At 44.2% G+C, this 27,199-nt stretch overlaps 1 protein-coding gene across 1 annotated transcript in view; it reads right to left on the reverse strand.

Annotated features, from left to right (window-relative positions):
* GATAD2A (GATA zinc finger domain containing 2A) overlaps positions 1–27,199 on the reverse strand; it is an 87,836-nt gene that overhangs the window by 16,884 nt on the left and 43,753 nt on the right. The window contains exons 3-5 of the mRNA XM_083363673.1: positions 21,110–21,247; positions 14,668–14,945; positions 1,149–1,278 (exon numbers count right to left, since the gene is read on the reverse strand). Of these exons, the coding sequence (XP_083219799.1) occupies positions 1,149–1,278; positions 14,668–14,945; positions 21,110–21,142 (441 nt within the window). The 5' untranslated portion in view covers positions 21,143–21,247. The remainder of the gene's footprint in view (positions 1–1,148; positions 1,279–14,667; positions 14,946–21,109; positions 21,248–27,199) is intronic.

Genomic DNA, 27,199 nt, shown 5'->3' on the forward strand with positions numbered 1-27,199 from the left:
GGGGGGAAGAGTCTTGGTGGAGCCTTGGTGGGCTAATGCCTCCTTAAGTAACACCAGCTGCCTGCAATTAGTGCAGGTTCGCATCCCACCAGGCTCAAGGTTGACTCAGCCTTCCATCCTTCCCAGGTAGGTAAAATGAGGACCCAGATTGTTGGGGGCCATTAAGCTGACTTTGTAATAATGCCGCTTGGGGGGGGCGGGCGAAAGCCCTAATAAGCAGGCATGTACATAGAATGAAGGCTACTGGCTAAGCACATTGTGCTTTAGATTGTAAGCCGCCCTGAGTCTTCGGAGAAGGGCGGGATATAAATGGGATTTTAAAAAAATAAAAAATTAGGGAGGACCGCAGAAGGGCTGACTTTAAAAGAGGGCTTTAAAGAGGACACAGATGAGAGGGAGATGGAAAGAAAACAGAACGAGAAGCAACGTGGCTTGTTATGCCAGCCTTCTGTAAATCCAGCATCCTACAGATAGGTTAAAGCAGGGGGTCTGCAACCTTGACAACTTTCAAGACTTGTGGACTTCAGCTCCCAGAATTCCTCAGCAAAGCAAAGTTGTCAAGGTTTGCAGACCCCTGGGTTAAGGGACAACTGCCAAATTTCCCAGCCAGCATTCTCATCATCCCTTCAAGAATACATGGCAGGGGAAGGACGGCTTTTGCGCTGCAGGAGAAATTCCAGGCATGAGTGTCATGAAGGAACAGACAGATGGCTCCTGTAAGTGACCCAGGTATAAAGAACAGGAAAAGCAGAGTCTTGGCAGGGGTGGTGTGGTGTGGTGTGGGGGGGAATTTTGAGCAGCTGGGGCACCCAAACTGGAGGAGAAAATCATGCACTTCAATTGGAGGAACAGAACGGAACAAGAGATTGGACGAGGGAGGGCAAAGCCCGGGGGACGGGAAGCCAGCAAAGGAATCACCGCAGAGAAAACCCTGCTAGCGACAGAGGACATGGCCGGTTTTTACCAACGGACAGAGAAAAGGTCAATTCTTTTATATTCTGATTTATGTACTACTGTGGCACAGATGGCAGGAACTCTTGAAGATGCACTCATGACTTACCGGGCCAAAGATCTGAACATATTAAGAGGGGGGGGGGGAGGGAAAGAGAGAATCAGTCTCAGTTGTATGACGGCTGGGTTAGACTCACCATTAGCACTTCTGCGCTGGTCTCTTTTAATGCTATTTTGGTTAATCCATTCATTCTTGGGCTTGACGGCTCGTTGTCAGATAGTACTATTACATCCGGTGATGGGACTCTCCTCTCTCGCTTTGCATCGCTGGAAAAAAAAAGTAACCCCCCCACAAAAAAAGGGAAAAAGAGGCATGAGCAGGGATATTTTTAAGGAAAAGGATGAATAAATCCTAAGACCCTCACCCATCCTCTCCCTAACTCAGCAATGTGTATTTTTCAGGCCTCTTTGGAGGGGAACCAAAATGACACTTCTGCCTTCCTGTTCCTGCTTAGTGTGGCTGCAGAGGGCGAGAGGAACATTCAGAAGGCCAAGCAACGGGTAGGGATTCCAAGGCCTGGAGAACCAGGGCCTCTTACGACAATTCCTGGACTTTTCCAAGGCTAAGAGAACCGGAATAGACGAATTGCATAAAGCGGTCCGGTAAATTGCCTTTGGAAGGCGGAGAATTTGGAATGGCACATGGTACGGTCATGTGACCATTTGGTATCTTTTGGGGATGGTGTTTTGATGCCTGTAAGTCAGTGGTCTTCAAGCTTGGCAACTTTAAGACTTGTGGACTTCAATTCCCAGAATTCCTCAGCCAGCCCAGGGCTGGCTGAGGAATTCTGGGAGTTGAAGTCCCTAAGTCTTAAAAGTTGCCAAGATTGAAGACCCCGGGATGTAAGTAGATTTATGGCCAAACTCTTTAATTTTATTTGGAAAATTTATATTGCCGCCTACTCGCTTGTGGTGACTTAAGGCAGCTTACAGGAAATAAAAACACAATGCAAAAGAAATAATAATAATAATAATAATAATAATAATAATAATAATAATAATAACAACAACAACAACAACAACAACAAAACAACCACAACAATAATAATAATAATAAATAAGCACCCCCAGTGATAACATACACTCATATCAACCGTTTAATGGGTTCCATCCCGCTCTGGGTTCCCCAGGCCCGCTGGCAGGGCCTTCTGAAAAAGTGTCCGGGGGGGGGGGGCAGTCTAATTTCCAGAGGGAGGGAGCCACCACAGAGAAGGCCCGCCCTTCTGGGTCCAACCAGGTGAAACTCCTTAGGGGAGGGGACCTGCAACATTCCTTGCCTCCCCACTCTAGTAGGTCGGGTGGATGTGACCAACAAAGGGTGGTCCCTCAGATAATCTGGTCCCAAGCCACGAAGGGCTTTAAAGGTGACAACTAGCACCTTGAATTGCACCCAGAAGCAAATCGGCAACCAATGCAACTTCCACATGTGCACACTGAGGTATGCACAAAACCGCTGCATTTTGCATCAACTGGAGCTAAGTGTTAAAGATGTTAATGTGATATCAAATTATGTACAAAGCTTTGGAACTTCCTTATCAGGAATTATGGTTGATCAAGCATAGCGGCGGGGGTAGCTAAAAGAATTATACTGAGAAAGGAAAGAAAATATTATTCCAGATGTTAAAGAATGGAATGTCTTTTAGAAATGTGTGACTTGTCCATCTTGGAAAAAAGCAGTATTTTCTACCAGTCAAATGATGAAACAACATGTATTGCTCTGTCAGAGATTTTTTTTCGAAATTTTATAATAATATTTACTATTGATTTTATTATAATACTATGTGGTATTAATAAACCAGCGATTATTGAGAAGTTTAATATATAAGGTAGCTTTTTTTTCTTTGCTTCTTATCTTTATAATTTTTGCTTTTCCTTGTCTTTTCTTTAAGCTTAAAGACTATTTCATTTAACTGTGTTTTTAAGCTGTTTTTCATGATTTGTCAATAGGTCACATTTTCAAAATTAGCAGTTATTTTCTTCTTCCTTCCTAAGAAGCAGTTAGTTTACTTTCACTGATTTTCTGCAAGAATAAGAAACTTAAAAGAGAGACTTTCACAGAGCTGCAAGATAGCCAACTTTCAGAGATAATCTATGTGTCTTCAAACTCTAATCTTAAAAAGTTCCTGGAGGCAACTGCAGAAAGTTACTTAATTAAAGGCTTCTTTTTGAGTTTGAACCAGTCAATCAAGTACTTGTCCCCAGATGGATTCAATTGACCCCCCCTCCCTATTTCTGCAGTGGAACAGTCTGAGAAGAGGGGGGGGCACCACAAAGCACTTACCAAGAAAATATACCAAGAAGTTTTTATTGAAGTAAAACTTCCATCCCAAGAAAAGGATTGTAAAAGCAAGCTCAGGTGAAAATGGCAATACATACAAATTCCTCTAGAGGGCACTCTCATAAAGCAATAGTTTACTATGAGCATTAAAACAAAAGTTGAAGTCCCGAATCAAAAAAATCTTTTTACATTAGACTCAGAGACAAATGCATTTGGAAAAAGCATGGCGCACCGGATTCAAACTAATATTACAAAAAAGGACATTTCTATCTCGCACACATTCCTCTGTTGACCCCGTCTAAAGCCAATTTGGCTTGACTGTTAGTAGATCAGATTCTTGTATATAAGGTAAAGGTAAAGGTTCCCCCGCACATGCGTGCTAGTCGTTTCCAACTCTAGGGGCCGGTGTTCATCTCTGTTTCAAAGCCGAAGAGCCAGCGCTTGTCCGAGGACGTCTCCGTGGTCATGTGGCCGGCATGACTAGACGCCAAAGGCGCACGGAACGCTGTTACCTTCCCACCGTAGTGGTCCCCATTTTTCTACTTGCATTTTTTACGTGCTTTCGAACTGCTAGGTTGGCAGAAGCTGGGATGAGTAACAGGCACTCACTGTTACGCGGCACTCAGGATTCGACCCGCCAAACTGCCGACCTTCTGATCGACAAGCTCAGCGTCCTAACCCACTGAGCCACTGCGTCCCTTGTATATAAGGTAGCATTGCAATAAACTTTGAACTCAACTCCTGTTCCAGGGTAAAGGCAGTCGACTTGCAACAGTTCATTTAGTGACGATTCAAAGGTACAACGGCACCGGAAAAAGCGACTTATGACCATTTTTTTTCACCACGACGGTTGCAGCATCTCCACGGTCACGTGCTCAAAATTCAGAAGTGTGGCAAATGACTCATACTTATGACAGTTCTACAGTAGCATCCCGGGGTCAAGTGATCCATTTTTTTGCGACCTTCTGTCAAGGAAAGTCAATGGGGAAGCCAGGCTCGCTTAACACCCGTGGCAAGAAAGGTCGTAAAATGGGACAAATCTCACTTAATAGATGTTTCACTTAGCAACAGAAATTTTAGTCTCCATTGTGGTCATAAGTCGAGGACTCCCTGTACTTGCACCTGACATCAATCCTCTTATAAGTCTTGCAGATGTAATTTCCCTGGACAAGCAGATTTCTCATTTGACATCAACGCCTTGCCCAATATTTAAGAGAAATCGCCGGTCCTCTTTATAATCCAGATGTGGCAGAAGCAAGTTTCTTGACTTTTTTTTTTTTTGCATAAAAAAAGAAAATAATTCTATACTTCCGGTTTTGAGGATTAGACACAACCGATTACGGAAAGAAGGAATTTATGACACGATCTTAAGACAGAAAAGTTTGAATCGAATTGTATGTATAACATTCAACTGTATTCGTTTGCCAAGAGGAAAACCAGAAACCATTTCTTTATACTTCTTTTTATGTTTTATTTTATTTTCCCCACATTTTTTACACCGCCCATCTTCCTGAAAGAGGGACTTTGTTTTCTGTTCTCTTCTATTATTTCTTTTTTTTTAAATTTTCTTCTATTGGCTGTTTTCTCTTTTTTTGCTCCCTTTCGTATTTCACTTTCGCATTTACTGTATCTTTTGCTTTGAATGTAATCCTTATTACATACCTAAAACCTTTTAATATAAATTAAACAGTAGCAAGTTCCCTGTATTTGCAAAGAAGTTTTTCATCAGGAGCGCACGTGGCTGGCGGTCACCTGAGCCTCCCCCTTGATCCACTATCATCACAAAATGCTTATTTCCTCTATTCTAAGTAACAAGCATCCCCACACCATGTGACTGATTGGGACATGCTTTGCCGGTCACATGACGTTTTTAACCATTCCTTCCCACGTAGTGGAAAAGCTACGGTAATAAACCGGTTGGAACTGGTTTTGTGACACATCGCTTTCATTTTGTGGAATGGTGAGGGGGGGGGAGAGAGGGATGATTAAGACAGGTATGGTAAGAAAATGGAATGAAGGGAGAGAAACCACAAACACACACATTCAAGGAACTGGACGTCTCAGGGAGACAACACGAGACGCTCACAAAAGAGTGGGGGGGGGGCGCGCGTGCGAAGGCTGCCATCCTACCATGAATCAATCTGCAACCTGGCATTCAGCAATGTCCAGGGGATGCAGCTTCACAGGAGTTATGGCCGAAGGTTATAAAGTGCAGTCCCCGGCACTAAAGGATACACCAAGGAAAGAGAGGCTGTTGTGAATAATGCTGATGAAATGGAAGAAAGCTTGACGGAAGGTTTTTGACTTTTGATGAGTGGGGGGAAGAGAGAAATTAGGAACTTCGCTTCACTTCACTTTGAGAGACTCGGAGCAAATGCTCGGGGGCCCAGAATGCGCTCTGTATTACACTTCGGTTGAGGAAATACAGGTAAAGTTCCCACTTGAGTCCAGTTTGACTCTTAGGGACCACCTGGACAATTTTAGGTAGCTTTCTCGGCATCTTCCTTGGCCACCCAGAGTGGCTGGATCGTGAGACGGGCGGCGTATAATTTTAATAAATAAAATCTAAGTAGCTTAGGTACCATTTGGACCCATGAAAGCGGCTTGCCAAAATCTTTTCTCAGGTTATGTTCTAGTTTTTTTAATTTGTTAGAGTTATAGTGCTGCCCATCTCATGTAAAACAACTCTGGGTGGCCAACACAGTAAAATGTCAATGCAATGGCAAAATGCAACACATAAAACATCAGAAAAATGCTCACTGAGGACATTTTGTTTCTATTCTCAGTCCAGCCTGCAGCCGTGGGATTTCCTAGTGGCTGCCCTTCCAGATACTTATCAGATCTGATCCAATTCAACATTGCTAAGATCACCTAAGTGCTGTGGCCTGCTGTGATACATCACCCCAAATAACCTTAAGTCAACCCACCCTTGATTATTCTCTCTTTCTCTCTCTCTCTCTCTCTCTGTGTGTGTGTGTGTGTGTGTTTGTGTGTGTTACTTACTAATAGGGATATCCAGATTGAGGACTGGACTTACTTTACAGCAAAAGAGACTGCATAATTTGAATAATGAGGCAGAACATCACTTTACGGAAGCAATCTTTCCTCTTTAAAATACACTTCAACAATCTCCTTCCAAGAAGAAAAAGTAGTAGGGAAAGCATTTATCTTTGTTGCCATTGTTACACAAATAGGCCCCTACCTTCCTGTTTTTCTGAAAGGCCCAGAAGACATAGTTTTGTTAGTGGACCTGGCGAAGGTGAGGTTTTATGCTTTTTACCTTGTGAATTTTTAATGTTGTAAGTGTGCCTGGCTGAGGAATTCTGGGAGTTGAAGTCCACAAGTCATAAAAGGGCCAAGTTTGAAGACCCCCTTGCTCTAATCAAAAGACATCCTGTCCCCATGAAATGCAACCGAGGGTGGGGGTGGGGCACGGATCTTGAAAAATTGATATTCCCGAGATGTGCCTATACAGGTAGCCCTCGACTTACAAAGTTTTGTTTTAGTGACTGTTTGAAGTTACAATGGCAGATTTGTCGCAAAATTGCTCACTTTTTTTTTCTAGTAAAAAAAATATGGGGGGGGAGAAAAGAAGGCAGAAACACCATGTATATAGGACTGAGTTGCACAAGACTTTGTAAGTCGAGGACTACCTCTATAGGCACATCTCGGGAATATCAACTTTTCAAGATCCGTGCCCCCCCAAACCCCCCTGTTGCATTTCATGGGGACAGGATGTCTTTTGATTAGAGCAGGGGGGGTCTTCAAACTTGGCAAAAAGAATAGATGTAACAACAACAACAAAGAAAGACAGTTTCAGCTCCTTGCATCTGTTGTTACTTTTCAGAATAGTTGTAATCTCCTTCCAAACTATTTGCTAATGGTTGATGTTGGATGCTTTCAAAATAAAAAAAACAAGAGTATCATATAGATCTCTTGCCTTTGACCAAGGAGAAAATTAGGCAGCATATGATTCTCTCCCCCGCCCGGCTCTCTGCAACCTCAGCCGGTTCCTTAACAACCACAGTTGGAGGACAATGTGATAATTCTAGGAAGCCCAGTTTGTGAAGCTGACCTTGTGCTCTCAGCAAGCAGTTTAAATGGACACCCCTCCCCCCCTTTAATACAGAGAGATCTACCTCTGGCTACCGGAAGCTGAATAAAAAAGGGGAAGGCTACAGAATCCATGGCCAATAATATTCCTCGAAATCTGGGAATCCGTTTGACTTGTGTCTGCTGGAACACGAGAAGAATCATTAATAAATGCCTAGCTTGAGGAGGGGTGTGTGTGGGGGTCTGCACTGTTTGGGGCCAGGTCTCAGCAAGATATCCACTAGGAGTCAGGGAGCAGCTGAAACTTATGCTCCTCCACCTTGCTGTTACTTTTAATTTGCTTGACTCAAATTTTCCCGAACAAAGAGTCGTCATGAAGCCTAGCCGGGCCACCACGGAATGATGGTGGCTTCTGAGCAAAAGGGAGACAAAGTGATAAAAGCTAGCTAGGCCCAGCCTGGCACTTTCAAGCTGGTCGGGCAGTCAGGCTATATACAGTAGATATTGAGTGAATTAAAATCTTGCACTAAGCTGAACCTTGCAACCAAGATCTCGTACCTCTAACTTAGCAACCTAGCCTGATAATAATCAGCTCTTTTGCATAATTTATGCTCTCTTTTTTTATCAGGGGAGGGGCACTGCAGAGCTGCTTATTTCCAATTACCAGAAAACTTCAACTCCATCCACAGAGGTTGCTAACATCTTAGTACAACTAGTCCTCGCTTACCGACTGCCTTGTGCAGTCGGTTTCAAACTACGACAGTGCTAAAAACAACTTTGTGACCAACCCTCACATTTATGACCATTGTGGAGTCCCACCATCATCGTATGTATACTTCACACCCAGCTCGCGACAAGCAGAGTTGATACAGAAGGCAGAATAAAGAAGTTGTAGTCATATGTTTTTTTTCCCCACTTAGTGACCAGGTCACTTTGCTTAATGACCAAAGTGGAAGTAAGGTTATAAACTTGCTGTGCGGCCAGGACTTTCCACTTAGTGACCATGGCAGGTAAAGACTGAGTTGCTGGTCCCAAGTGTGGTCACTAAGCAAAAGTCTACATGCATTATCCATATTTTCAAGCCAAACATGACTACAAAATAAAAGTGATGGATACTGCTGAGCAGTATTTCATATCTGGTCATGGAAGCTAAGGCAGTTTAGCTACTTTTAGAACTATGGATTCTCCTTCCCTTGACTAGAATCTTAAAAGAACAAGAAAAATAAGTGATGGAGGAGAGAGAAAAAGACTCAAATTGTTAAACCAGTATCCAAACAGCATTTTGCCTCTGAGATTTCATCAAATGGTGCCCACACAGTTTCAAATATATCTTGGCAACTTTTTTTTCAAAGAAAAGGTTATCAGGAAACTGAGTTGTATCTTCAGCATCACCTTAAAAGACTTAGCAGCAGCTCTTTCAGATAAGAGCGCACGTCCATTTTGCAACGCTTCCTGCTTTCCACCCAGATGTCGCAGAAAAAGGGAAAAAAAAAAGTGGAAGGAAAAAAATTCCCACAAGCTGGTATTCAGAACCGCCTGGTCTCTAAATCTGGGGAGTTCCTGACATTTATTGGTAGTACACAGGCTCCTACACATTTACAATTCAAAACACCTCTGGGAACTGTGGGTCACTTGGAAAACTTGTTAAAAGTTTTCTAAGCACCCACCAGAACATCGGAGGAGAAATCTGAACACCTCCCCTTCAAATAAACAAAAAGAGGAAGAAGGTGACTTATTTGCAAACAGGAAGACAAAAATGAAAAACGCCACTCTGCCAAACCTCTCTTCCTTCAAAAATCAGAGGCATATCCAGCACAGGATTGTGCATAATGAAAAGTAGCTGGAGGGTGGGGTGGGATGATACAAACACACATACACAATATATATATACATATAAATATATTTCATCAGCATAACCTGTCTACCCTGAAGAGCAGGTTGACCAACTATCCCCGTTTTTAATTCCAATGGAATTATTTAAAATTCTGGCAAACATGGACTGGCTAGTGTGAGGTATTTCAAAAGGCCTTTTTAGGGTAACAGAACTAAAGTGAATGAACTCGTGTATGGTTCATAAAACCAAGACCCCAACAGGAGCTCGTTGTCCCCCATTAGTACAAAATCTGCACCAACTATTTTATCCTGAGTTTAAATGTTGAAATAAAAGCAGCTATACAGGTAGTCCTTGACTTAGCCATTTATTTAGTGACTGTTCAAAGTTAACAGCACAAAAAAAAAGTGACTTATCACCTGGTCCTCGCACTTACAACTGTTGCAGGGTCCCCATAGTCATCTGATCAGGAAAGCCACATTCATTTAAGGAATGTGTGATTCGTTTAACAACTAGAGTTATTTGCTTAGTGACTGTGGCAAAAAGGTGGTAAAATTGGGCGCAACTCACTTAACCACTTTGCTTAGCAATGGAAAGGTAAAATGCCCGGGAAATCAGGCAGTTCAAATGAGTATAAGGATTTATTGCAAGATTAAGCTCTCTACAAGAATCTGGCCAAATGACCATTAAGGGACATGAGGAGAAAGCTAAGAGAGTCATTCAAGGTGGGCTGAACTTAAGATCTCTTGTGGGTGTGAAGGGTCTCATGACTTATGACGCGTTTGACCCTTCCCTTGGACTCAGCCTAGTCATCTCCTACAGGAAAGCATGAACCCAACTGTGGTCGTTAAGTCCAGGACTACTTATATCCCTGATCACTGAGCACTTTTATAACTGGGCAGTAAAAAGGTAAAGGTAAAGGTTCCCCCGCACATGAGTGCTAGTCGTTTCCGACTCTAGGGGCCGGTGCTCATCTCCGTTTCAAAGCCGAAGAGCCAGCGCTTGTCCGAGGACGTCTCCGTGGTCATGTGGCCGGCATGACTAGACGCCAAAGGCACACGGAACGCTGTTACCTTCCCACCGGAGTGGTCCCTATTTTTCTACTTGCATTTTTACGTGCTTTCGAACTGCTAGGTTGGCAGAAGCTGGGACGAGTAACAGGCGCTCACTCTGCTATGCGGCACTCGGGATTCGACCCGCCAAACTGCCGACCATCAAAAGCTCCCCCTCTTTTGAGCAACAACTCCATGGATAGATCACTATGTAGAGGCCTACAATACTTGGCACGGCTCAAGGAAAGGCACCTTTTGTATCTAGGAAATTTCCAGCTGAATCCCCAGCCTCGGCTCCCCCACTTTAAATGTGCTGGGACTGCAGTTTGTTAAGTTCCCAGCCAGAATGGCTCCTTGCTCATTTTGATTGCAGTAAAACACAGCCACAAGGTAAGTCCATCAAAAGTAGGCTAGAAAGCTGGTGGTTGCAACACCCCTGTGCTAGAAACTGAAATGTCAGCAGGTGCTGGCTTAAAGGGGGAGGGGACAGATAAAATTTGAGGCCCAGTGGGCCCTACCAAATGTGGGTCACTGTGGGTCTTTGTGCAATGGCCAAGAGCCAGGGGTAGGCAACCTTGGCGCTTTTATGACTCGTGGACTTCAACTCCCAGAATTCCTGAGCCGGCATGGCTCAGCTTGGAAACCTCTCCCTTTCCCCTCAGCATGGCTGGCTCAGGAATTCTGGGAGTTGAAGTCCAAGAGTCACAAAAGAGCCAAGGTTGCCTACCCCTGCTCAAGACGAAGAGAAACTATAGAGCAGGGGTCCCCAACCCCCAGTCCGTGGGCCGGGACTGGGCCACGGCATACCAACAACCGGTCCGCACAAACAAGCAAAGCCCCATCCGTGTCTTTTAGAGTTAGCGTGAATTGCTATTTTTTACATCTACCAAAATATAAAATATCTTTGACTTTAGTTTACTTGATGAAAAATCACCCACACCAGCAAGTGTCCAAACCACAGGCGTCCCAAATACTCAATATTACTTTACAAATAGATGTTTTTGTTTCTGAATTGCCAAAAGTGCTGCTCTCTGCCTACGTTCAATGGAAACTCTTGTCACCCCTCCCCAAAATACAGGGAGTTCATTTAATGACTGATCAAAATTACAACAGCGCTGGAAAAAAAAAGTGACTTATGGCTGTTTTTCACACTTACGACCATTGCAACATCCCCTTGGTCATGTGATCAAAATTCATATACCTGGCAACTGACTCATATTTATGACGGTTGCAGTGTCCCAGGGTCACGTGATCCCCTTTTGCAACCTTCTGGCAAGCAAAGTCAATGGGGAAGCCAGGTTCACTTAACAACCAGGTTACTAACGTAGCAACTGCAGTGATTCACTTAACAATTGTGGCAAGAAAGGTCGCAAAATAAGGCGAAACTCACTTACCAAATCTCTCTCATTGAGCCACAGAAACTTTGGGCTCAACTGTGGTCGTAAGTCGAGAACTACTAGTATCGACTTATTTTCTTCTCAGTGCATCGAGTGGAACGTCTCAGTGCATTTGTCAATGTCTATTCATTCATTCATTCATTTAAATCCCACTGCTTTTCCGAGGAGTTCAAGACACCATACACTGTCCCCTTCCAAACTGTCATTCTCAGTTTGTCTTCAAGATTTCTGCTAGAGAGTTTAGGTTCCGGGTCACCCAGGTGAGTTGGAATCCGGTGTTACTTGGATCTCTGGGAACCTCCATGTTATAAAACGTTTTGGTATTTTAAACCAAATTGTAAATCTCCAGGGGTAGGCAACCTTGCCTCTTTTATGACTCATGGACCTCAACTCCCAGAATTCCTGAGCCAGCCATGCTGAGGGGAAAGGGAGAGGTTTCCAAGCTGAGCCATGCTGTCTCAGGAATTCTGGGAGTTGAAGTCTACGAGTCATAAAAGAGCCAAGGTGGCCTATCCCTGCTCTATACAAAGAGCCACTTTGGTCAAGTGGAGGCGAAGCGGCCGACTAGTAAGCTCGAGTAGAGGTGGTAGAGCAGAGGTCACCCACCATTGTCGATTGGTGGACTGCAAGAAAACGGAGGGAGAAGCATTTTACATGGGTGTGTGCGCGCATGAGGCTGCGAGCATGCATGTGCTGCAAATGGGGCAGGGCTAGTGCCTGCGTGATACTCATTAGTCCTGCCTCATTCTTGCGTGGTGCAGTGCCTTGTATCTGCATGTTGCGGTGCCGCAGCAGCCGCATTTGCACCTTGCAGCCCGGTGGCCCATTTTTTGCACCCCCGGTTTTTGCGTGCCAGAGGCGGCACTCAGAGGCGCCTCCTTGTCCCCCCCCTGAGGGCACCACAAGGCTGATGCGGCCCTGGCACTTTGCGATAAATAAGTGGGTTTTGGGTTGCGGTTTGGGCACTCGGTCTCTAAAAGGTTCGACATCACTGGTCTAGTGGTTAAAGCAACAGTCCTGCATAGTAGGAAACTGTGAATTCTAGTCCCGGCTTAGGCATGAAGGTTGTGACACTAAGCCCAACTCACCTCACAGGGTTGTTGTTGTTGTTGTGAGGCAAACATGAGGAAGGAAGATTAGTTGGCACCTTGAGTTATTTACAGTTGTTAAGTGAGCTCTGCCCCATTTTACAACTTTTCTTGCCACAATTAAGTGAATCGCTGCAGTTGTTAAATTAGTAACAAGGTCCTTAAGTGACTCTGGCTACCCCACTGACGTTTTGCTTGTCAGAAGGTTGCAACCGTCGTAACTATGAACCAGTTGCCAAGCGTCTGCATTTGTGAAAAAACACTGAAAAAATGTTATTTATGTCTGGTCCTTGCCCTTATGACGGTAGCACCAACCCCACAGTCATGTGGTCAACATTTGGGTGCTTGGTAATTGGCATATATTTAGGACGGTATCAGTGGGCTAGGGTGCCTTGATTGCAACTTGAGCCCTTCCCAGCTGGCTTCAGACAAGCAAGGTCAATGGAGGGGAATCCAGATTTGCTTAATGACTGTGATCCACTTAACGGCAGTGATTCCCTTAACAACCTATTTAAAAAATAGGTTTTATACAAAATTGGATGTGATTCAGTTAACATCCATCTTGCTTAGTAACGGAATGCGGGTCCCAACTGTGACTGTAAGTTGAGAACTACCTGTAGCTCCCATAATGAGCAGGTGAACCATGGAATGGTATCCAGTTAATGCACAAATTAATTTGGGGAAGGGGGGAGGGAGAGGGAGAAGGCAAGGAAGAGATGTGCAACTGCAACTATTCAGGGTAATAAACAAAAGCAATGCTTCCTCGTTGCTTGAATTACACTCTTTTTTTCTGTTTTATCAGAGAAGCTTAAAGGTAAAGGTAAAGGTTCACCCGCACATGCGTGCTAGTCGTTTCCGACTCTAGGGGCCGGTGCTCATCTCCGTTTCAAAGCCGAAGAGCCAGCGCTTGTCCGAGGACGTCTCCATGGTCATGTGGCCGGCATGACTAGCACGGAACGCTGTTACCTTCCCACCGTAGTGGTCCCTATTTTTCTACTTGCATTTTTACGTGCTTTCGAACTGCTAGGTGGGCAGAAGCTGGGACGATTAACAGGCGCTCACTCTGCTACGCGGCACTCGGGATTTGATCCACCAAACTGCCGACCTTCTGATCGAAAAGCTCAGTGTCCTAACCCACTGAGCCACCGTGTCCCTGGGGCAGAGAAGCTTAGGTACAAACAAATCTCACTGGGTACGCTGGCTGAGGAATTGTGGGAGGTGAAGTCCACAAGTCATAAAAGGGCCACGTTTGAGGAGCCCTGGGGTAGGTCCTTGCAGGCCAGTTTATAATTAGATAGTTGGGAGATCAAGCCCAGCACTTGCTTCAAGCACAACTAGTCAGAAACTCCCAGGAAACTTTCCGAGCACAATTACAATACTCGATTCTGTTTGTCCCTCTGCTTCTGAAATGCCAACGCAAAACCTGTCTGAAGTTCCACTGTGCAGCCATTGGGATCAGCAAGTAGACGTGAGAAGCCCTCTTCTTCAACCAACCCTCCCATCTCCTCCAGAATGCTCATTTGGTTCCCCTGCCGCTCCAATTCAGCATTTCCTTTCTCCAGATACACCTGAGTCCTCATTCATTTCTCCCCAAAGTTTCCTACTGTGGCATGTCAGACATGAGTTCATGAGCATGGTTAACTGCATAAGCAAAAGCCGTTGCAGCAGCAGCACTTGACAGAAGAAATGCTGTTGGGGGAAAAACAGTTCTAAAGAACCGGGACTGTTAAACCCAATAGCGGAGCAAATATTAAACCAATCTAGCCAAAAATGATGTGGCAGGGAGTTCCACCGATACCACAGGAACCAGATGCGTCCTGCCGTTTCTTGTCTTGTGGTTTCTATTATATGCCAGGACATTTTGTGTCCCCTCAACACCCCCACCCCCACAATTGCCTGGACAAGTGAATGAGAGGCACGGCCCCCTGATCCCTAAAACTCATTTATGATTGCTTACCTTTTTGAGGTGCTCATATCCACTGGCTCATCTCCTGTCTGGACCTCCACTCTGATGGTTGCTTTCATCTCCCCTCCTTTTAACAATCCCTGGACTCTACTAGATCCAGATTCAGTCTTTAGCTTAAGGTCCCCCCCTTCAGAGTTTGCCTCAGGGACTCCCAAAAGGCCCTTGTCCATTTTCATCTTTTTACAGTCCACGTCGTTTTGCGTGATTTCCCGTTCAAGTGCTCGCTTCTGACTTCGTGTCCTGCAAGCTTCTTCCGTCATTATGGTGCTCTGGAAAAGAAGTACAAGGAGATGGGGGAAAGAGAGAGATGGAGGGAATGGGGGGAAGAGAGAGAGAAGGGGAGAGAGAGAGAGAGAGAGAGAGAGAGAGAGAGAGAGAGAGAGAGAGAGAGAGAGGAGAGAGAGAGAGAATGAACATGTTAAAAGTACACTAACCAGGTGCCATATTTTACCACATATATGGCAAATTAAGTTGTTCTGCTCTGATCTTATACTCATCCCCCCCTCTATTACGCTATTTAATAATCAAAAGCCAAGACTGGTTGGGGGGAAAAACAGATGCAAGTATGCCTAACTTCCCATAGGAAATCCAGAGCATTACCTTCCGTCAACGAAGCTTGTTTTTCTTATCATTTTAGATACCCGATTTTCTTTAATGCTTTACTTCTTGTGAAGTGTTCAAGGCTCCCTGAAAAGCCTTTCCTATTAAGAAGAAAGTGGGGGGGGGGGCGCGCGCTCCTTTCCCCCTGCCCCATCAACTCTTCATGGCCCCAAACTGGCAACTTTAGGCTGATGCTGAAAGTTAAGGCACCTGATTCGTCCTGAAAAACCAGGAGAGCTGGGTAACTCTTCCCATCCCAACCATCTAAGTCTGTTCCGAGAGTGCTCCGGATCCTTAGGAATCAGGTGGGAATTGGGGAGATTGGGAGGGAAAAGGGCTCCAAAAAAGTTAAGTTTGGGGGAGGGAACATGCACCGGGGGAGGCCTGCTTCTGGCCAAGCCTCTCCAACCCTACCTGCAAGAAACACACATATCTGATGGGGGTGGGGGTGGGGTGGGGAGGAGAGCTGAGTCAGTTTGTGATCCCATGACATCACTGGATCTACACATGACCCTTTCCCAGGATTCAGTCGGAGACACAAAGCACTTTCCAGAAAACCGGTCTGAACTGGTTCCAGACAACAAGCTTAAGTGTCGTTAACCCTGGCGGGAGACACCATCTTGCAGTGCTGGCGTGCTGCTGCTGCTGCGGCATCTGCTGCAGCTGGCATTCCACCACAGGAGTCCCGGGGACCAGCCCCTCGGCTCCTCTTAAAGGGGCAGCGTGCTTGACACCAGTGCAGCAATGGCTGCCCGGCCACCACTTGGCCAGGAAAAGCCACTGGGGGGGGGGGAGGGGGGAGAGAGAAGAAATCCTTTAAAAACAAACAAACAAACAAACAAACAAACAGTTAAATAAATAGCCAGAAAAGAGAAAAGAAGGTCCAACTCAGAATTAGAAGGAGGGAAGCGGGGGAGGACAGGGAAAAAGACGGGATAGTGAGACTGCGGGGAGGAAGAAAAAAAACAGTTGGCAAAGGTAGTGTAACTTTCTCCACGCAACTACGAGAACAACTAGAGAAAGAGAGGGAGAAGGGGGGAAAAGAGAGAGAGAGAGAGAGAGAGAGAGAGAGAGAGAGAGAGAGAGAGAGAGAGAGAGAGAGAGAGAGAGAGAGAGAAAGCCTTGGAAACTAAAAGAGGACATTGCAGGAGGAAACGCTCCAAAGGGAAGAAGGCAAAGTGGCTTTTAGTTTCAAGACATTTCAGCTTTTTGAGTTTTTTACTCCGTGACAGTCCTCGATCTCTTCAAATTCTACACATCGCTCCCTCCAAACCACACACACACACCCCTCCCCAAATAACACCAACAACCTGCTGAAACAAAATCATTATTTCTTTTCTGATCTGCCACAATTCGGCAAAAGCAGCTGGGGGGGGGATATCTCTGGGTTTGGAGCCGATGTACTTTTGAGGTCTTTCGAAGGTTTCAGATTGTGACATCGGCACAATGCAGAAAGTCTCTGCTGCCCGTTGACAATTGGACTTTCTGAGGGTGTATTTCTAAAATATGCCAGGGAAGCCTACATTTCTCTTAATGCTATTCTCCAATTATGGCATATAAGCTATTCGTGGGGAACAAGGTGCATAAACCGTAACACGGTCGCAAGAGTCTCTTATGATCTGCTTCATATGAAGGGACATTATGCTGCTTTTTGGTTGGACGCCCCTGCACTACAATATTCTTTGGATGCCCAATGTGACAGGAAGACACAACAAAGCCAAGTTTTAAAGACAAGAGAGTAGAGTAGTGGCTGATCTCACCTCCAGCAGCAAGATGTTTCGGAGGGCGGGGACCAAGACAGAAAAGCCTCTCTCCTACATCCCACTAGCTCAGGGGTAGGCAACGTTGGCTCTTTTATGACTCGTGGACTTCAACTCCCAGAATTCCTGAGCCAGCATGGTTCAGCTTGGAAACCTCTCCCTTTCCCCTCAGCGTGGCTGGCTCAGGAATTCTGGGAGTTGAAGTCCACGAGTCATAAAAGAGCCAAGGTTGCCTACCCCTGGCCTAGCTGAAATTCCTTGACCAGTGGGATACATAACAAGCCCTTTCTGCTGAAGGGAGTTGGGGGGCCCCAATCCCACTGGGCCGAACTGGCTCCCCAGATAACCTGGTCCCATGTCATGAAGGTCTTTAAAGATGATAGATAACAACACCTTGAATTGGACCCAGAAGCAAGGGGTCTCCAGAACTGTCTGCGCCACTATATTTCTGGAAACATTTGAGAAGAATCGCACCTCTCTGAAACCAGCTGCCAGTCAATTTTGACTGGATTGGACTCTGCGGGCAAATGGCCAGGGTGAAGGGCAGGTGGAGAACAACTGTTGTTGTTAGTTGCGAAGTCGTGTCCGACCCATCGCGACCCTATGGACAATGTTCCTCCAGGCTTTCCTGTCCTCTACCATCTTCTGGAGTCCATTTAAGCTCATGCCTACTGCTTCAGTAACTCCATCCAGCCACCTCATTCTCTGTCGTCCCTTTCTTCTATTGCCCTCAATCTTTCCCAGCATTAGGCTCTTCTCCAGTGAGTCCTTCCTTCTCATTAGGTGGCCAAAGTATTTGAGTTTTAGCTTCAGGATCTGGCCTTCTAAAGAGCAGTCAGGGTTGATCTCCTCTAGGACTGACCGGTTTGATCGCCTTGCAGTCCAAGGGACTCGCAGGAGTCTTCTCCAGCACCAAAGTTCAAAGGCCTCAATTCTTTGGTGCTCGGACTTTCTTATGGTCCAACTTTCACAGCCATACATTGCAACTGGGAAGACCATAGCCTTGACTATACGCACTTTTATTGACAGGGTGATGTCTCTGCTTTTTACAACTGGTACCAATTCCTAATAGACTGATTTACCTGAATTGCTGTACCAATTGTAGCTTCCAAATAGTCTTCAAGGGTAGAGCGCATTGCTAGTAATCCAAACCTAGATGACCAGGGCATGAGTGCCTGAGCACACGGTCTATGGTCAGGGGTCTTCAAACTTGGCCCTTTTTTTGACTTGTGGACTTCAACTCCCAGAATTCCTCAGCCAGCGTGCCTGGCTGAGGAATTCTGGGAGTTGAAGTCCACAAGTCATAAAAGGGCCAAGTTTGAAGACCCCTGGTCTATGTCTTCATACACCCCCAATATCCTACCCCCATTGTATTTTTAGCAGAATAACAGAGTTAGAAGGGACCTTGGAGGTCTTCTAGTCCAACCCCCTGCTCAGGCAGGAAACCCTATACCATTTCAGACAAATTGCTGTCCAATCTCTTTTTAAGATTATCTTAATTAAAAAAGAAACATACTGTAAAGGAAATCAACAGCTTCATACATAACTTCAAGCAATGCTTCCAGACCCATATTGACTCTGGTGGTATTTGTTAACAATATTCTGGTGGGCAGATACAACCAAATGTTTTATTTACCTTTGGGTAGGTTAGATTCTCCGGTTATCCCTACCTAATAATTTTGTGAGATTGCCCACAATATTCACCTCCGGATGTGTCCATCACGGTAAAAAGGTAGGGGACCCCTATGTTAACCAACAGCTTATTTCAACCACAATTTATTAAATAAGCCACAGATCACCAAAAAACCCTCCTTCTCATTTTGCATGAATAAATTTGCATCTTAGGATGCCTGGGAAATGCTTGGATGTAGGGAGAACCAATAGCAAACACTCAAGGCCCCAACAAAAGTTACTCATGTGCATGTTGAAGATAAGAGAGTATGGGACCAACAAATAAAATTCAGAACAAAGTTAAGGATGGTTCATCAGGGACCCAATTCTTCCTGAACTCCTAGCTAGCAAATCAAACATTTTTTTTTAAAAAATTGAGGCATATTTTGCCCAGCATATGAAATGAAGGGCCTTTTCCCAACAACAACAAGAAAAAAGTTTGCAAATAGCTCTTAACTACTGATTCTCCCTCTACCCTAGCAAAGGATCCTCTTAAATCTCTATGCAGCCAACAATGATGGCCTATCAAAGTTTTCACCTTGTACATCTCAGCTGTTCCACCAGCTCCCGTTACACTAGAGTCAAAAGCAAAGAGAAAGCTTCATCCCAATTTAATGCTGTTTACACAGTCTTAGTCCACATCCATCTTGGGGCAAAGAGTGTTTTCATATAGGAACACTACTCTGGAGCCACAATAAAACCAGCAGGCTGTTGCCCTCCTCTCTTAGAAGAGTTATTTCCTTATTATAGTAATTTGTATACCTCCTGAAAATGCCTCACCTTTCCCTGGGATGTTGCAACCATCATAAATATGAGCCAGTTGCCAAGCAGCTAAAGTTTGATCACATGACTACCGGGATGCTGCAACAGTCATAAGTGTGAAAAATGGTCACAAAATCACTTTTTTCAGTTCCATTGTTAAGTTCAAACCATCACATTGATTTGTGCTTTAAATTGTAAGCCACCCTGAGTCTTCGGAGAAGGGCGGGATATAAATGGGATTAAAAAAAAATGTTTTTTTAAGTCAAGGACTACCTGTGCTGAAGCTCAGCTTGGGGAAGACTGCTCTACGTGGGCCAGAATATTCGCCAGCACAAGCCAGAAAGCTTCCTGCTACAACTTCTTCTAATTCATTACCGCTTGTTGATATCATTCATTGCAAAAGGCTGGACTGTGGTGAATGCAAACCTTAAGGTTTTTGACTCACATTGTATGTAACTTCACGGAAGTGAGTGGCCCACTTGCAACACAAACGTATGTGCAAAAAGTCACATTTGTGATACTGGGAAACTGTTCAGTTTTTGCTTGGTTATCCTCAAGTAATCTCTAGTCAGCCTAGGAAATCTTGCTCCAGCAGGGGTTTGGACTATTTGACCACGATGTAAAAAAGATGTTGAGACTCTAGAAAGAGTACAGAGAAGAGCAATAAAGATGATTTATTTAGTCTGGAGACTAAAACATATAGGGAACGGTTGCTGGAATTGGGTATGTCTAGTTTAATGAAGAGAAGGGTGAGGGGTGACATGATAGCAATGTTCCAATATCTCAAGGGCTGCCCCAAAGAGGAGGGAGTCAAGCTATTCTCCAAAGCACCTGAAAGCAGGACAAGAAGCAACGGATGGAAACTAGTCAAGGAGAGAAGCAACCTAGAACTAAGGAGAAACTTCCTGACAGTTAGAACAATTAACCAGTGGAACAACCTGCCTCCAGAAGTGGTGAATGCTCCAACACTGGAAGTTTTTAAGAAGAGACTGGACAGCCATTTGTCCGAAATGGTATAGGGTTTCCTGCCTGAGCAGGGGGTTGGACTAGATGACCTCCAAGGTCCCTTCCAACTTTTTTATTTTTATTACTTTTACTTTATTATTATTATTATTATTATTAATAATAATAATAATAATAATAATAATAATAATAATAATAATAATAATAATCATCTCCAACTATGTTATTCTGTCCTCTCAACCCAAACATAGGACATCAAATGTTTTTCTTGACTCGACAGATAGGTAGTACTCCAAGTAATTCCCATTTTTGTTTGTTTGATTTGCTCATCTTAAAATAGCATTAGTTCGTAAGTAGGCAATTTACATATTCTGGTTATCTTTGTACGGATTAGGATGGAAAGAGAGATACAGCTTTGATAAAACTTTCACCAAGTTACTGGGAAAGAAATCTCAATTCACCACAGGCAACCAGACTGAGATTTAGACTTTTTTTTCCCCCAAGGCTACTTTTGGCATTTTACTATTTTCTTGCCTTATAAATTAATGCATAGCAACAACCATAGCAACAGACCACTTATTCTCTGTGCTCCAAGACTGGAAAGCGCTATTTGCCATATTGGCAGCCCCCAAATCTGTTTAGGACCATCCCTCTCCCTTAAAGAAAAGAAGACCAACCTGGGATAATTCAGGCAGTGTCTTTTCCAACATGGGTGTCTTGTGACAGAATTTTATCACATATTGACTGAACCACCTCCTGCTTGAAGACAGGCAGAGAAAAGGGACTTGTTGGGCAATTACTGCTTTCTTTCGCCACTGCAGGGAAAGTTATAGGAAGAAAACATAAAAGTAGAAATGAATTCCATTTTAAGGTACAAGAGAAGAATCAGGCATACACCCAGGTTTCCCAGAGTAGACTACATCACTGTGTCAAAAGAAAAGTTAGTTGTCTGGTTAAAGAAATCTTCATTTAAAGGAGAATATTTGTAGCTCAGGGTTGAAATGAGGGGTCCTTGGTGCTCTCTGCACTGATGATGTTACTTAGATAGGTAATGAAACTTCTGCAAGAAAACAAGCAAGCTCACAAAGAACCAAGGAGCCCTCAAATCTTGATTTATCCCACAGATTTCCATCCAATGTCTGCATTCAAGTAGTAGTAATAATAATAATAATAATAATAATAATAATAATAATAATAATAATAATAATAATAATATAAAGTTGGAAGGGACCTTGGAGGTCATCTAGTCCAACCCCCTGCTCAGGCAGGAAACCCTATACCATTTCAGGCAAATGGCTGTCCAGTCTCTTCTTAAAAACCTCCAGTGTTGGAGCACTCACCACCTCTGGAGGCAGGTTGTTCCACTGGTTAATTGTTAAAGTAACAAAGAAATTGCTTGAAATTGATAACGGGAGAAGGTATCATTTTTTTAAAAAAATAAAATAAAATATTGTGTTATGTGCCATCTCACCATTCTTTGTCCATGGGACTCAGAAATTTCAGATTTTCTCCTAATACGTTTCTCCCCCCCCCATCTCCTGCTATCCTGATTTTTTTTTCTCTCCAGATGAAATAATTGCCAAGAAGTGAATTAGGCCATTTCTGGTGCCACCCTGGGAACGAGTAATTAACAGCTTATACACCCAAACAAACAATGTGACCTTTCAACAATGACCACGTGCAAAGCTATTATTTTCATTGCCGTAATTTGTTTTGCTCTTATGTTTTTAAATAATCAATTTTATCCTGCTTTTTGTACTTTTGGAAATGCATCTAGGTGGGCTTGTTGGGAACTGCAGTCTCACATATCTGAAGGCTACACAGGTGTGGAATATAACCACCAAATGTTGGATACCTGGTTCTCCCTCAGGAAGCAGTCATACAGTATACTGTTTACTTATAGATTTGTATCCCACTTTTTATGCAACAGCCCAGTAATGTTCCCTCCTGTTTTTCCTAGCCCATGAGATAGGATGAGCTGAGAGAAGAGACACTGGCCTACACACCCTCAGAGTGCTTGCTTGTTTGCTTCTGTCTGTCTGTCCATCCGTCCATCCATATTTTGAAATATCCTAATCACTCACAGAGAGATGCCAACCCTCCACCTTTGATCTTATGTGAAGTCAGCCTGTTTGGTCAGCTGATTCTGTGGCAGAAGGGGACTCTCTGCCCCTAATCTAGCATCTTCCCACTACCTGGTTGATTCTTGGGCTGAGACGGGAGGGATTGGCCGAAAATCAGCCAATAAGTTTCTGGGGCTGAAAGGAGCCAGAGCCTGGATCTCCTTATTCCAAGTCCAGCACTTGGACTTGGAAATTTGCAGATGACACCAAACTGGCAGGAGTAGTCAACATCCCAGAAGACAAACTCAGGACCCAAAAAGATCTTGACCAACTTGAACAACGGGCCCTATCCAACAAAATGAGTTTCAATGTGGAGAAAAGCAAAGGCTTACACTTAGGCAGGAAAACCCAAAGTCACAAATACAGATTGGGCAAGACCTGGCTTAAAAACAGCAACGGTGAGAGGGACCTTGGAGTCCTAGTGGACGATCACTTGACTATGAGCCAGCCGTGTGCAGCAGCAACCAGAAAAGCTAATACAATCCTGGGTTGTATAAACAGAGGCACAGAGTTCAAGAGCAACTAAGATGATCCAAGGCCTGGAGACTAAAACATACGAAGAACGGCTACGGGACTTGGGTTTGGCCAGTCTAAAGAAAAGAAGAAATAGGGGAGACATGATAGCAGTGTTCCAGTATCTGAGGGGCTGCCACAAGGCAGAGAGGGTCAGGTTGTTCACCAAAGCACCAGAGGGAATGACGAGAAACAATGGTTGGAAACTGACCAAAGAGAGAAGCAACCTGGAATTAAGGAGAAACTTCCTGACAGTGAGGACAATCAACCAGTGGAACAGCTTACCCCCAGAAATCGTGGGCGCTCCATCACTGGAGGTCTAAGATGGTCCTCAGAGATGTCTGAGATGGTATAGGTCAGGGATAGGCAACCTTGGCTCTTTTATGACTCATGGACTTCAACTCCCAGAATTCCTGAGCCAGCATGGCTCAGCATGGAAACCTCTCCATTTCTCCTCAGCATGGCTGGCTCAGGAATTCTGGGAGTTGAAGTCCACGAGTCATAAAAGAGCCAAGGTTGCCTACCCCTGGTATAGGTCCTCCTGCTTGAGCAGGGGGCTGGACCAGAAGACCTCCAAGGTCCCTTCCAGCTCTATTCTATTCTAACCCCCCCTCCCCCAGCCCTACATTATGAAGAGATTTGTACCTAACAGCAATGACAGGAGTTAGGGGCTGGGGGAGGGGGGGCGTAGGGGAGCTGAACAAAGATGAGAGTTGCTTACAATGGGGCTACTGGAGATGCTGGAGAATGCACCTGGGGTTTCTTCTTTTGAACCGTGTGCACTGTTCCCACGGGGCTGTGGTCCTTATATATTGTACACATGGGAGCAGAGATAAGGTTTCTTGAAGAGACAGGATCAAATAAACAATAATAGTCATTGACTTTCAGCCACTCATTTAGTGATCGTTTGCAGATACAGTGGCACTGAAAAAAATGACTTATATCCAGTCCTTGCACTTATGCTTGTGGCAGCCTCCACAGTCACGTGAACCATAATTCAGTTGACATATGCTTCTTAACTGGCATATGTTTATGACATACGCATATGCAACATCCCAGGAGCATGTGATCATCACTTGTGACCTTCCCAGCTGGCTTCTGACACACAATGGGGACTTGGCGTTATTTGCTTAACAACTGCATGATTCACTTAGCAACTGCAGGGATTCACTTAGCAACAGGGCAACAAAGTCATACCAGATGTGGCTCGCTTAAGAACCACTTTGCTGGTCCCAATAAGTCAAAGACTTACCTACCTACCTGCCTACTTACCTACACGCATAGACACTATGTGTGTGTGTGTGTGTGTGTGTTTATGTAATTAGCTTTTTTAAACTTGAAAACTTAAAAACAATATACATACACATACACATACACACACACTCTTCTGAATTGCCACAAAAAGGTGGTACAGAATCATAGATTCATAGGGTTGGAAAGGATCTTCTGAATTGCCATAAAACGTTGGTAGGGTTGGAAAGGATCTTGGGAGGTCTTCTAGTCCAGCCCCCTGCCCAAGGCAGGACTTCTCACACCATCTCAGACAAATGGTTATCCACAAATGGTATCTTGAATCCTCAGGGATATTCAAAAAACAAAAAACCAAAACCTCAAATGAGCTAAAGGCTGGACAGCCGAAAGTGGCTAATATTCTTAATAGTCAGGATGGAATACAATCAAGCCAAGAAGTACTAAGGGAATACAATTTAAAACTTGCTTTGCTATAAGGGCAATCAGTAAAATAAAACCTTCAGTTGCCAATAATTCTGATTAGCAAACCCTCAGCTTACTAAATCCTAAGCATTCTTTCACATCTCAAACTGCTGATAAAACTGCAGAAGTACTGTAGTACTTAAAAGCTTATTTATTTTCTCCCTTCAACTCATGTATATCCTTGCTTTCCTAAACATTGTGATTCTGGCATTAGCCTATTTAAAAGTTACTGCTCCCTTCCAAAAACTTTTATTAAAAAATCTGTTCCACTGATTTATGGCTGCCTGTTAGGTCTGATTTTTAAAATAGCTTGAAATTAAACTTTAAAATAAAATTTCATTTCATTTACCCAAACAAAATTTAACAACAACAATAGTAATAGATGAAAAAGGGGTGGAGATAAGGATGTGCAGCCTTTGAAAGAAAAAAAAATATCCAAGTTTTCTCTTGGAAATGAAAAAAACAAAACAAAAAACAATAACCTCTCAGTTGCCCAACAATTCCCAGGCTTGGCTGACTGAAAGGCCTTGGCTGCAGCTTGTAAAGGGTTAAGTCCTGCCATCTTCATGCCATTCACTGATATGTCCATTAAGGGTGTTACATAACAAAATGGCAGACCTTAACCCTTTGCTTGCCACACTTCCTTTCACTGTCAGTCACACACACACTTCAGCAGGCTGAATCAAAAGCACCTAAAGAAAAATTCCCAAGGCTGAATGTGTTTATGAGATATTGTAATTTGCTTGCAAGAAAGGAGGGGGAAACACTCAGAGCAACAGTTAAAAGATTTTTAGAAGGTTTTTTTTTAAAAAAATAAGGCTTTAAAGCTTAAAACGTAATGAACAACAAATTTTAAAAAAATACAGCATATAGGGAAAAAATCCTGACTTTTAAATTTTATATTTTTAACTTTAAAAAAAAACAGAATAGAAGTTTTAATGCTAACAAAACTAGCTTTTCTTAGCAGGGGAAGCATGAACATGGAAATGCATTACCTTTGGGTCAGCTATGTTGAACAGAGATTTAAAATTACCCCAGACCTGCAGATTTTCAGATTTTCTCCCACCCCACCTAGCAGCTATAACCACTGAAAACTAAGCCTGCTTCAATCTGCCCCCTCCCACTTCAAAATTCCTAGGTTATAACTTGAAAGTCTCTAGAGCAGCGTTTCTCAACCGTAGCAGCTTAAAGTTGTGTGGACTTCAACTCCCAGAATTCCCTAGCCAGCTGCTCTAGGCATTCTCTACAGTTAAAACTACAACTCCCATCATTCTTCTAACAGCAGAACCTTGCTAGCTAAAGGCAGGTTGAAAACCATCACCAGCCTCATCTGGGGATGATAGAAGATGGGGAGGCTAAGAAATGGGTCAGCTGACCTCCCACCACATAAGCCAGTGCAGGGATCCATGAAAGCAGGGGTCCCCAACTCTCGGTCCGTGGACCGGCATTGGTCCACAGCATGCCAGCAACTGGGCCATGCAAACAAGCAAAGCCCCATCCACGGGATGCAGGCAGCACGCAAAATCACACCCCTTCCGATCCGCGAATGGAATGGGTCCCTGGTGCCCCAAAGTTGGGGTGGCGGGGCGGCTGCACTACAGCATCTCTGACATGTGAGCAATCCAGCCAGCTCTAGCAAAGGAGAGCTCATGATGTCATGTGGCAGGCTGTTCCACTGGCTGACAGCATGTGTAGTCAGAAAGTTCCTCCAGATGTCCAGCCAAAAATTCCTTCCTCTTAATTTTAGCCCACTGGTTTCATGCCTGCTCCCTGGAGCGACAGAGAATATCCCCTCCCTCCTTCTGGGTGAGAACCTTTCAGATAACTGAAGACTAATATTGTATTTCCCATTGGTCTTTTCTCAGACCCTTGAACGATTCCTCAGTGGGCTACATCTCCACCTTTCCACCATCTTGGTAATCCTCCTCCCCTTTTTCCACTGTCCTTTTTGAAGGGTGGCGCCCAGAACTGAATACAAATCTCCAAGCCAGGTCTGACCATGGCCGAGTAGAAGGGAACATGATTTGGACTTGTTGATGCGCCCCAACAAAATATTTGCCTTTTTTGCAGTTTCATCACGCTGCTGGCTCACATTTAATTTGTGACGAACGAGGACATCCAGAGAACCCTATTAAATGTAATACAGGTAATCCTAGATCTACAGTAGATTTAAGAACTGCAGTGATTCACTTAACAAATGTGGTAAGAAAAGTTATAAAAACGGGGCAAAACTCAAAATTTCTCACTTAGCAACATAAATTCTGGGCTCAATTGTGGTCATGGGCTCAATCGTGGTCATAAGTTGAGGACTGCCTGTATTGCCAAACCAAGCCAGGTCTCCCCGCCCCCCCATCCTATATTTTTGTCGCTCACATTTTTCTCCACTTTCCACTTCTTCCTGTTAAGTTTCTTCTCAGC

Source organism: Vipera ursinii, assembly GCF_947247035.1.
Source record: "Vipera ursinii genome assembly, chromosome: 1".
NCBI lineage: Eukaryota > Metazoa > Chordata > Lepidosauria > Squamata > Viperidae > Vipera > Vipera ursinii.